The sequence below is a fragment of the Herpailurus yagouaroundi genome, unplaced genomic scaffold, assembly GCF_014898765.1.
Source record: "Herpailurus yagouaroundi ecotype Mexico unplaced genomic scaffold, PumYag 197, whole genome shotgun sequence".
NCBI classification, from domain to species: domain Eukaryota; kingdom Metazoa; phylum Chordata; class Mammalia; order Carnivora; family Felidae; genus Herpailurus; species Herpailurus yagouaroundi.
The window spans coordinates 18,732,453-18,745,191 of NW_024412428.1; the positions used below are offsets into that span (position 1 = coordinate 18,732,453).

The following is a 12,739-nucleotide window of genomic DNA, read 5'->3' on the forward strand; positions in this document are numbered from 1 at the left end:
GACAATAAAACAAAAGGCATCCAAATTGGCAAAGAAGTAGTCAAACTTTCACTTTTCGTGGATGACATTATACTGTAGATGGAAAACCCAAAAGACTCCACCAAAAGACTGCTAGAACTGATACATGAATTCAGCAAAGTTGCAGGATATAAAATCAATGTACAGAAATCAGTTGCATTTCTATACACCAATAATGAAGCAACAGAAAAAGAAATAAAGGAATAGATCCCATTTACAGTTCCACCAAGAACCATAAAATACCTAGGAATAAACCTAACCAAAGAGGTGAAAGATCTGTACACTGAAAACAATAGAAAGCTTATGAAAGAAATTGAAGAAGACACAAAGAAATGGTAAAACATTCCATGCTCATGGATTGGAAGAACAAATATTGTTAAAATGTCAATTATTACCCAAAGCAATCTACACATTCAATGCAGTCCCAATCAAAATAGCACCGATACTCTTCACAGAGCTAGAACAAACAATCCTAAAATTTGTATTGAACCACAAAAAAACCCAAATAGCCAAAGTAATGTTGAAAAAGAAAACCACAGCTGGAGGCATCATAATCCCAGACTTCAAGCTGTATTACAAAACTGTAATCATCAAGACAGTATGGTACTGGCACAAAAACAGACACATAGACCAATGGAATAGAATAGAGAACCCAGAAATGGACCCACAAATACATGTCCAACTGATCTTTGACAAAGCAGGAAACAGTATCCAATGGGGAAAAAAAAAAGTCTTTTTAGCAAATGGTTCTTGGAGAACTGAACAGCAACATGCAGAAGAATCAAACTGGACCACTTTCTTACACCAAACACAAAAATAAATTCAAAATGGATAAAAGACCTGAATGTGAGACAGGAAACCATTAAAATCCTAGAGGAGAAAACCTCTTTGACCTCAGCCTCAGCAACTTCTTTTTTTTTTTAATTTTTTAAAAAATTTATTTTTATTTAATATAAAATATAAAATTATATTTTATTATATAATTGTTTATTATGTATATACATATATAATAAATATAAATATATTTATTATATAATAAAAATATAAACTTTTTATTTAATATAAAATAATAAATTTTAAAAATTTATTTTTGAGAGAAAGAGCACAACCTGGGAAGGGGCAAAGAGAGACAGAGACAGAGACAGAAGAAGACACGGAATCTGAAACAAGCTCCAGGCTCTGAGCTGTCAGCACAGAGCCCAACGTGGGGCTAGAACTCATGAACCATGAAATCATGAGCTGAGCCGAAGTTGGACACTTAACCAACTGAGCCACTCAGGCACCCCTACTGCAGCAACTTCTTACTTGACATGTCTCTAAAAGGAAGGGAAATAAAGGCAAAAGTGAACTATTGGGACCTCATCAAGATAAAAAGATTCTGCACAGCAAAGGGAATAATCAACAAAACTAAAAGGCAACCAACAGAATGGGAAAAGATATTTGTAAATGACATATTGGATAAAGTGTTAGTATCCAAAATATAAAGAATTTACCAAACTGAACACCTGAAAAACAAATAATCCAGTGAAGAAATAGGCAGAAGGCATGATTAGACACTTTTCCAAAGAAGACATCTAGATGGCCAACAGACACCTGAAAAGATGCTCAACATCGTTCATCATCAGGGAAATACAAATTGAAACCACATTGAGATATCACCTGACACCAGTCAGAATGGCTAAAATGAACAACTCAGGAAACAACAGATGTTGGCAAGGATGTGGACAAAGAGGAACACTCTTGCACTGTTGGTGGGAATGCAAACAAGTGCAGCCACTCTGGAAAACAGTACGGAGGTTCCTCAAAAAATTAAAAATTGAACTACCTTATGACCCAGCAATTGCACTACTAGGAATTTATCCAAAGGATATAGGAGTACTGAATCGTAGGGGCACATGTACCACAATGTTTATAGCAGTGTTATCAACAATATCCAAATTATGGAAAAAGCCCAAATGCCCATCAACTGATGAATGGATAAAGAAGATATAGTGTGTGTGTGTGTGTGTGTGTGTGTGTGTGTGTGTGTGTGTGTACCTTGTATACACACACACACACACACAATAGCATACTGCTCAGTGATGAAAACGAATGAAATCTTACCATTTGCAACAACGTGGATGGAACTGGAGGGTATTATGCTAAGTGAAATAAATCAGTCAGAAAAAAAGACAGATACCATATGTTTTCATTCATATGCGGAATTTGAAAAACTTAACAGAATACCATAGGGAAAGGGAAGGAAAAATGTTATAAACAGAGAGGGAGGCAAACCATAAGAGACTCTTAAATACAGAGAACAAACTGAGGGTTGATGGAGGTGGGGGGATGGGAGGGCGGAGAAAATGGGTGATGGACACTGAGGAGGGTACTTGTTGGGATGAGCACTGGGTGTTGTATGTAAGTGATGAATCACGGGAATCCACTCCCAAACCAAGACTACGCTGTATACACTGTATGTTAGCTAAATTGACAATCAATTATTTAAAAAAAGAAGAAAAGAAATACAAGATGTCTTGTATTTCTTTTTCTTGCCTGAGTGCTGTGGCTAGGATTTTCAATATTATTTTGTATAAATGTGGTCAGAGTAGACATCTTTGTTTTTTTCCTGATCTTAGAGGAAAACCTCTCATTTTTTCACCAGTAAGAAGTTAGTTGTGGATTTATCCACAAATGGATCATATATGGCCATTATTATGTTGAGGTATGTTCTCTCTAAACCTACTTTGTTGAGAGTTTTTATCATGAATGAATGTTTTACTTTGTCTAATGTTTTTTCTGCATCTATTGAGATGGTCATATAGTTTTTATCCTTTCTCTTATTAAGGTGATATACCATATTGATGGATTTATGAATATTGAACTATCCTTGCATCCGTGGAATAAATCCCACTTGATCATCGTTAGTGAATTTTTTAATGTATTATTGGATTTGATTTACAAATATTTTATTGAGGCTTTTTGCATCTGAGTTTCAGAGCTATTGGCTATAGTTCTCTTTTCTGCAGTGTCTTTATCTAGTTTTGGTATCAGGGTAATGGTGGTCTTATAGAATGAATTTGGATGCTTCCTTTTTTCTATTTTTTTTTTTTTTTTGGAATAGATTGAGAAGAATAGGGATTAACTCTTCTTTAAATGTTTGGGAGAATTCACCTGTGAATCCTTCGGGTCCTAGACTTCTGTATTTTTGGAATTTTTTGATTACTGATTGAATTTTGCTGCCAGTAATCAATCTGTTCAAATTTCCTATTTTTTCCTAATTCGGTTTTAGGAGGTTGTTTCCAGGTGTTTATCCATTTTTCTAGGTTGTCCAACTTGTTGGCATATAATTTTTCATAATATTCTTTAAAAACCTTTGTATTTCTGTGGTATCTGTTATTTCTCCTCCTTCATTTCTGATTTTATTTATTTCTCACTCTTCTTTTTTTGATGGGTTTGCCTAAAGGTTTATGAATTCTGTTGATCTTTTCCAAGAAGCAGCTGCTGGTCTCATTGATCTGTTCTATTGTTTTTGTTTGTTCATTTTTGTTTTATCTTGTTTTGGTTGTTAGTCTCTATTTCATTTATTTTTGCTCTTTGTTATTTCCTTCCTTCTTCTGGCTTTGGCCTTTGTTTTTCTTTTCTAGCACCTTTAGATATGAGGTTAGGTTGTTTATTTGCAATTTTTCTTGCATCTTGAAGTAGGCCCTTGTTGGTATAATCTTTCCTCTTACAACAGTTTTGCTGCATCCCAAAGATGTTGGACCTTTGTGTTCACATTTTCATTTGTCTCCATTTTTTAAAATTTCCTCTTTGATTTCTTGGCTGATCCATTCGTTTTCTAGTAGCATGTTATTTAACCTCCATGTATTTGTGTGTTTCCAGATCTTTTCTTGTGATTGATAACTAGTTTCAAACCATTGCGGTCAGAAAAGACACATGATATGATTCAAATTTTTTAAATTTATTGAGTCTTGTTTTGTGGCCTAACATATGAACTATTCTGGAGAATTTTTCATGTGCCCTTGAGAAGATTATATATTCTGCTGTTTTTTGATGGAATGTTCTGAAGATATCTCTTAGGTCCATCTGGTCTAATGTGTTATTCAAAGCCACTATTTTGTTGTTGATTCTCTATCCAGATGATCTATCTATTGATGTAAGTGGGTGCTAAAGTCCCCTACTATTATTGTATTGGTGTCAATTTCTTCCCTTATCTCTGTTAATAGCTGCTTTATGTACTTAGGTTGTTTCCAGGTTGGGTTCATAAATATTTACAATTGTTATACCTTCTTGTTGGATTGTTCTCTTTATCACTATGTAGCATCCATTGTCTTATTATAGTCTTTTAAAAAAAAGTCTATTTTCTCCAATATGAGTATTGCTACCCCTGTTACCTTTTCACTTCCATTTGCATGGTAAATGTTTTTTTCTCTCTTCACTTTTGGTGTGTATTTAGGCCTGGCAGTAGTCTCTTGTAGGCAGCATAGAGATTGGTCTTGCTTTTTTTCCATTCCATCATTCTATATATTTTGAATCAAGTGTTTAATTCATTTACATCCAAAGTAATTAATGATAGGGATGTACTTACTGCCATTTTGTTATTGGATTCATGGTTGTTTTTATAGTTTTTCTCTGTTCATTTCTTCTCTTTCTCTCTTCCCCTGTGGTTTGGTGGCTTATTTAATGGTATGCTTAGATTCTTTTTTCCTTATTTTTTGCATATCTATTACAGGTTTTTGTTTTGTGGTTACCAGTATGTTCGTGTATAACATTTTACGTATACAGCAGTCTATATATTAAGTTGATGGTCACTTAAATTTGAACCCTTTCTAGAAACACTACTCTTTTTTCAACTCCCACCATTTTATGTATATGATGTCATACTTTATATCCTTTTATTTTGTGAAATCCTTGACTAATTTTTATAGATTTAATTGACTTTACTGCTTTTCGGCTTTAACCTCTGTACTGGCTTTATAAGTGTCAATCTACTACTTTTATTGTGTTTGTATTTGCCTGTGGAATTTTTTTCCTTTCATAATTCTCTTATTCTTGATAATGGCCTTTTATTTTCGCTTAAAGAACTCTCTTAATGTTTCTTGTAAGTCTGGTTCACTTTTGTTTGTCTGGGAGACTCTTGATGTCTCCTTTTCTGAATGACAGCCTTGGTGGGTAGAATATTCTTGATTGCAGGCTTAGTAATTTCAGCACTTAGAATATATCATTCTACTCCCTTCTGCCTGAAGAGTTTCTTCTAAAAAATCAGCTGACAGCCTTATGGGGTTTCCCTTGTACATAACTGTTTTCTTTTGCTGCTTTTAAATTTTTGTCTTTATGACTACATTTTGTAATTTTAGTTACTATGTGTCTTGGTATGGACCTTCTTGGGTTGATTTTGTTGGGGCCTCTTGTGCTTTCTGGATCTGGATGTCTGTTTCCATCTCCAGTTTCAGGAAGTTTTCAGCTATTATTTTTTCAAGTAAGTTGTCTGCCCCCTTTTCTCTCTCTTGTCCTTCTGGGATTCCTGTAATGCAAATGTTATTTTGCATGATGATGTCACCGAATTCCCGTAACCTATTCTTTTTTTGTTATTCTTTTTACCTCTTGCTGTTCAGTTTGGTTGTTTTCTATTACTCTTTCAGCTCACTGATCCATTCTTCTGCCTTCTCTAATCTGCTATTGATTCCCTTTAGTGTATTTTTCATGTCAGTTATTCATTTCTTCATCTCTGATTGGTTCTTTTTAATATTTTATATCTCTTTCTTGAAGGTCCCCCTGAGGTCCTCCACTCTTTTCTCAAGTCCGGTAAGTATATTTATGACCATTATTTTGAATTCTGTATCAGGAATATTGCTTGTCTTTCATTTAACTCTTTTGTTGTGGTGTTGTCCTATTCTTTCATTTGGGACACAGTTCTCAGTCTCATTTTGTCTAACTCATTGTGTCTATGTATTAGAAAAGTCAGCTATGTCTCTTTATCTTCAAAGTAGTAACCTTATGAAAGAGAAGTCCTGTGGTGCCCTGTAGTGCAACGTCCTGTTTACCATAACCAGGCACTTCTGGTTTCCTGTATGGGTTGTGTGCACCTTATTGTCGTGGCTGAGCCTGGTTTGCCTTCAGTCTAGTCATCTGCAATGGCCCATTTTGTTGTAGGCAGGGTTTGGACCCTGTACCGTTAAGGAGCCAGTTTGGAGTTGCTACGGGCTTCTAGTTAGGCGGTGTCAGTAGCCAGACCAGATGCCTGCCCTCAGCCCATTTGCTGTCACTGCTGTCACTCCAAACTGCAGGGCATTCTCCCCACCTTGTCCCCTGAGAAGCTTTCATTGGTGATGGGGCCTGCAGTCAAACCGGATGCCTGTCCACCGTCTGTCTTTTGGGGTTACGGTAGCACCAACCTGTGGGGTGTTCTGTCTCTTCCCCAAGAGGATTTTGTTGGTGGATGGGGCCAGCAGTTAGACCAGATGCCTGTCCCCAATCTACCAGGGCTGCAGCCTCCCAAACTGCAGGGCTTTCCCTGTGTACTGCACCTTGAGAGGTTTTTGCTGGTGGGTGGGGCCAGCAGTCAGATCAGATGCCTGTCCCCAGTCCACCTGCTGGGGCTACAGACACACTGATTGGCAGGGCACTCTCTCTGCACTGCCAGTTATAGGGTTTGGCTGCTGGCACTGCAAGTGTAGTGGTGTGCGTGTTTATCTTTCCCTCTCCCCAAGGCAGTATCCACTTTAGAGTGGCACCAATTCCTGCCAGAGCTGCTTGCAGGATGAGAGGAGGCAGGAGGAACTTTGGAGGAACCTCTGCTGAGTGGGGCAGGTTAGAGGGATCCTCAGGAGAAGGTGGGGATGGGGCACGTGGTGTTAGCAAGGTAGGTGGAGTGTCCATGCTGGTATCCGCAGGTGTCCAGGTATCTACGCTGGGAGGGCAGGGGAGAGAAATGGTTCTCTACTAGATATTTGTTCTTGGAGAAGTTGCCTAAAGATCCCTGGTCTCCAGCACACACTCTGAGATTAGTAAATAAATCTCCTTCAGAAAAATCCCAGACACTTTTGAACTGCTGCTTCTATGCTTATCTTGGTGGGATTGTCATTCTGTTTCTTCAAGGGTAGGGACTCAGTTTCAGATTGTCCTCTTGCTCTCAAAGAGCTAAGCCTGCTGGTTTTTGAAGAACTTGGAATTAAGCTCCACAGTTTAAAAGGTCAGTAAGTTAAGCCCAGCTGGTTTTCAAAGCCAAATGTTATGGGGATTCATCTTCCCAGTGCAGGTCTGCTGTGCCTGTGGTGCCTGTTGTGGGGTCTGCTCCTCTCTCTTCTTCCTCCCATTTGTGGTAAGTCTCACTGGGAGTGTGGTTCTTGACCACATCTCCACCTCTCCCACTCTTTTCAGTGTGGTCTCCTCCCTATGATTAACTGTGGAAAGTCTGTTCTGCCAGACTTTGGGTTGTTTTCAGAGTTAGTTGCACTGATGGGGCTGTTACCTAGGTGTGCCTGTGGGATGAGGTAAACTCAGAATCCTCATACTCCTCCTTCTACACCATCTGCCCAGAAGTCTGGTTGGTATTTTCTTATGTTTTCTATATACTTAAGTTCTCACTGTGCTCATCCATTTTTTTTTTTAAATTTTTTTTTTCAACGTTTATTTATTTTTGGGACAGAGAGAGACAGAGCATGAACGGGCGAGGGGCAGAGAGAGAGGGAGACACAGAATCGGAAACAGGCTCCAGGCTCCGAGCCATCAGCCCAGAGCCCGACGCGGGGCTCGAACTCACGGACCGTGAGATCGTGACCTGGTTGAAGTCGGACGCTTAACCGACTGCGCCACCCAGGCGCCCCGAGTGCTCATCCATTTTTGTTCCATTTTCAGTTAGCACCTTTATGACTATTACTTTGAACTCTTTATCACGTAACTACTTATACCCATTTCATTAAGGTCTTTTTCTGAGGTTTTATCTTATTCTTTCACTTGGAACATATTCTTCTATAGGAGATTATTTCTGATGAAGTTTATCACTTATCCGCCAAAGACAAATATCTACTTTTCTCTTTCTCCGAGACAAGGGCCAAATTAGCTTAACTTTGAATGGTAAAGTTGGCTTTTGACTAAAGCCACAGAAAACTGTGCTAGGTAGATGGTGAACAGGTTACACACTGATATTATTTCACTGTTACATTAATTTAGATGCATGATATATTGGGAAAGAACATCACTGGAACGCAAATCTTTCTGTTCATAGTGTTTTTCTCTAATTTTCACCTTCTTTTTGTCTGTTTCGGTTTTAGTCTGACACTGTAGGGAAATTCACTGTGAAGTAAGGAACAAGTGAGCATGTGCCCTCTGTCCTCAAAAGTTGGCATGCAAGCCTGTGAACCTGGAAAGAGAACAAAGCTTTCTAATATGGTAAACCAAGAAAATGTAGATTAAGAAGCCTGGTTTCCTCTTCTTTGCATCAGCACATAACAGCTGTCAGATACCACTGAATAATCTACTCCTCCTGTTCCTGAAAGGTAGATGTCATTATGAAAGCATTTCCAAAAGGAAGTATGTTTTAATTTGGGACAATGGCACAAATGAAGTGGTAATGCAACAATAAAAGAGAAAATTTAAAAAGTACAGTATTTGCATTTGTGATTTTTTTTTTTTTTTTTTTGGTCCCACCTCATTCCATTCTCTCCGGTGGTCCTTGAACCTTCACCAGCAGGCTGATATCCTGATAAACTCTACAAGTTAGAAGTAAAACAATGTAAAAGGCAAGGTGGGTGTGGCCGCGAAAGAGGTCATGGTGAACCAGAAGTGCAGCTACTCAAATGTATGCAGATAAAGCATTAGGTTCTAGGGCTGAAAGGAAGTACACCAGATCGAAGACTGCCCACGTGATACCTGATGACAGACTTCCAGGGAAAGAGCCCAACCTTTAGGTTTTTCTGCTTAGCCCTCGCTTCCAAACAAAGCAAGCTGCAAGACCAGTCGTAACATCAAGCAGTAGAAAGTTTTCCTTCCTTTGGGAAAAGCTAGTAAAAGCATCTCTCTATGCCCTCTTCTTGCCGAAAGGGCCAGCTTTCTCCTGAGGTCCCTGCTGTCAGAGAAGAGTTGCAAAGGCTGTGATGGCATCGTGCATAATGGCCATTAGAATAAAAATAGGAGTCTCTGTCCATCTAATCCTGCAAGAGTTAATTCCCTTCCCTGAGCCTCCCATTCTTCACCTGAAAAGGGTGGTAGGCAGATTGAACCAGAAAACAAAAGATTTATTTCTAAAAGACTTCTTTTTTCTACTTCCTTTACTTCGTTCTTCCAATTAAAAAACTTCAGCACTAAAAACAGTCTAGTCTACCTGCTTCCCATATACCTGAGATTAATTCACATACTTTCTGAGTAACATGATAAAGTCATCTTTAGAAACATATACACACTGGTTTCAGAAGGACACCCTCTGGGGTCTTGGCTGCCAGTCTGGTCCAGGCACACACGGTCAGAACCTTAATGCCAGTCAGCGTCCTTATCAGCATTCACTACCCATGTTCTAGATGATACTCTCCCAGGAGACAATACTTTCCTTTCTAAAATGTATACTCTTTGCTCTGAACAATGAGTATATGAATAGGTCTTCATTTGACTACCTGAACAATCAGCTTCTTATATTATTTATCCAAAGCAGAATCAACTCACCTAATTTGTGTCAAGTCACCAGGACTCTTTGTTGCATAAAAAACATTAAGATATCACCCAACTCTAGCATGAAAGGTTCTTCTCAAATATCTTGTGGCATCAGCATTTTCTAGGTAGTCTAGTACATACCAGTCAAAATTGACTTGATCTGCCAAACATGAAACTCATTCAGTACTGCCCCTGTAGGAGTCATATTCTTATTTACAACTTAATAAACAAAGTTAGCTTTGTTCCAGCCCTTATTATAGTTGAGACTTCCAAATTTACTTCATGTCCGACACTGCCAACGAAGTGTTCAAAGCACTTAATACTTACAAGTCACATCTTGTCCTTTCACATCCACATGAGAGACCAAGCCCTATTTCACTCTTGTTTAAAATTTATTATTGTGGTTATTAGTAATAAACCAATAGAACTAGGATAACAAAGGGAAACGTTCAAGATAAGTAACTTCTTCCTTATGAATTAAAACACATGCACACACTTGAGTTACTCCCTCCCCACCCAATCCTAATGTACAGACAGCTATACAAAACAGTCCGTAGAGCTCTGTGAGCAGCTGATACCAGGAGCTGGGCAAAGGACCCCAGCTGTATGAAGTCTCAGGCTGATGTGGGTCTAGATGACTAACTTCTCCACACTGAGAGTACTTGTGGTTTCATCCTCTTCATTTGACCCAAAATAGCCCGGGAGGTCCAGCATCCTCTGCTCAGCCTCAGTGAGGCCAAATGACGTATTATCATAGAAGGCAAACTCAGGGTGGGCTGGGAAACTCTGACACTTGTCTTTTCTACCCTGAGAAGGGCTCAGGGGGCTGACCCTCTGGTAGCTGTCTTTGGGGGCAGTGGGGGAAGGCTGCTTCCTTGAGACACTCCTGTGACTGGGGGACGGTCCCCTCCGAGATCTGTGAGGCTCTGTTCTCTCACCTCCTACCACGAAGCTTGCCTGGCTGTCCCCCAGGTCTGGTTTCCTCACGGGCTGCCCCAGGGTGTAGGACTTAGGGGCAGGGCTCAATGGACCTCTGGTTGCACCCGCCCCTTCCGGTCTCTCGGGAAACGGGGCGGCGCCTCGACTGTGAGGCCGAAATCTGTCTTCCGCCTGGTCCCAGGTCCGCGTCCTAGAACTGTAGGCCGGGGCCTGGCGTGGAGTCAGGGTGGACATGCTCCTCTCCCGGAACGGCCGGGCCTGCTTGGCTTCGTGAAAACTAGCGGTCCTCCTGAAGTGGGAGCCCCTGGGGTGGCTCCTCTCCGGCAGCGCCCCTCTGCCGCCCACGTGCCTCGTGGCTGACTTGCGGATCACCGTCTGGCTGGGGCTGACGGCGCAACTGGCCTGACACGCCGGGTGGTCGGGCCTGGAGGGGGGCCTGGCCGCGGCCCCGCCCGCCGGCTGCTCCAGAAACGGGGATTTGATCCGGAACTTGTTTGCCGCGGCTTCGTCTGGGCTTTCCACGTCTAAGGGGGGCACGGCGGCGGCGTCGATGGCCGTGTCTGTCAGGGGACTCTGAGACACGTGGTACACCTTGGTGGTTTCCGTCAGGCCCTTCTTCTTCATCTCCTTCAGCTGCTGCTGGGCCAGGCGGTAGCTGAACAGCGGGGGGATGATCTTCTGGGCGTTGGACTGCACGCTCTCGCTGCCAGAGGCGTCGTCCTCGGGAGCCGCGGGCACACTGCGCCTGTAGGTCAGGGGGATGCCCGCGTCCCCCGGGCCCCCCGCGGGCCCGTCGCCCGCGTCCGAGAAGCTGCCGCGCTGCTCGCTCAGCTCGCAGATGTTCTCCTCGTCCGAGTTCTTCCGGAAGCTGGGGGAGTGGATGGAGTTGTGTCGAGCCGGCGTGCGGCACTTCGGGGTGCGGCCGAACTTCCGCCACAGCGTGATGAGGACGGTGGCGAGGATGATGAACAAGCACAGGGAAATCCCAGTGACGGTCACGATGTTGTTGGACTTCACCGGACCCTGGGGCTGAAGAGGGGATGCACTGGATGGCTGGAAAGCTACAAGACAAGGGAGAGCAAATGTATTCTCTGGTATTGATTCTCTGCGTGGTTTTAAGGTTCTGATTATCTAGCAGTTCTAGAAAAAAAACGTAAAATAAACAAGGACTGGGATTTCGGGTCTTAACACACGTGTCTCTGCTGGCAGCTTAAACAAAACCAAACAAACAAAAAAAAAACCCAAACAAAAAACAAAAACAATAACGACAACAACAACAAAACAAACAAAAAACACCAAGGCACACGGAAATGAGGTGAGCAGATAAGCCACAATCAGGGGTGACTTCGGGGCTCACTGGCTCCTGCTAACACGTGTCTCAAATGTTCCACATAGAAAGCAGCAGCATAAGGAAAGTGTCAGGGTAAGATCAAGATAAGGTGAACACGGGATATCTATAGTTAAATGTACCTTTGAGATGCACATCAGAAAATTCCTATCAAGTATTAAAACCTGACATGCAAAATGATTCAGGTAGGTTGTATCTCAGTTCGCATATCTGAAGAAATTAATAGGTGAAAATAAGTCTTTAGGCAATAGCGAACGCTCCACGAATGTGTGTCATCCTTGCACAGGGGCCATGCTAATCTCTGTATGGTTCCAATTTGGTACATGTGCTGCGGAGACAAGCACAAGTCTTTAGGTAATGTAATGCAACTCAAGTTTCCCTTCTAATGTCAAAGAACTTGCTTTCCTGGTTGAAGCCTCTTCTGCTCACTGTTCTCTTTCCAGCTGTCCTCTCCTCTTGCCTCCTTCCGTGGGGTGTTGATTTATCTTTTTCTTCCCTGCTGTCTCCAACTGCTTTGTCCCATGGCCATCAAAGTGTTTCACCAAGCTTCAGACACCAGCTGGGGCCTCAGCCTGTACTGCCACTGAAATACCCAGGAAACTGAGACCACCTAATGCCACCGGGCCTCCCCTCTCTTACCTCTTTGTCACTGACCACCCTTCAGGGGCTTCCAGTCACCTGTCCTGTCCCATTGCCCCCCTAAGTCTTACCGCTACCAGCTCTGTGTGTCATGTCCATAACCCACTTTCCCACTGCTTCCCTGTCTTTTCTGCTCCCCCCCACCAATGGGATAGCCAAACTCCTCGG

The 12,739-nt window shown here is 41.8% G+C and overlaps 1 protein-coding gene and 1 pseudogene across 4 annotated transcripts in view; both read right to left on the reverse strand.

The window, feature by feature from the left end:
- Nucleotides 1–9,215: 9,215 nt before the first annotated feature.
- Nucleotides 9,216–12,739, reverse strand: part of THSD1 (thrombospondin type 1 domain containing 1) — a 29,886-nt gene continuing 26,362 nt past the window's right edge. For 3 of the 4 annotated variants that reach the window (XM_040448308.1, XM_040448310.1, XM_040448311.1), the window contains one exon: nucleotides 9,216–11,645. In XM_040448308.1, the coding sequence (XP_040304242.1) occupies nucleotides 10,276–11,645 (1,370 nt within the window). In that variant the 3' untranslated portion in view covers nucleotides 9,216–10,275. Of the gene's footprint in view, nucleotides 11,725–12,739 lie in introns of all 4 variants that reach the window. The other variant, XM_040448312.1, reaches the window with a different exon arrangement.
- Nucleotides 12,176–12,276, reverse strand: LOC121013046 (uncharacterized; annotated as a pseudogene).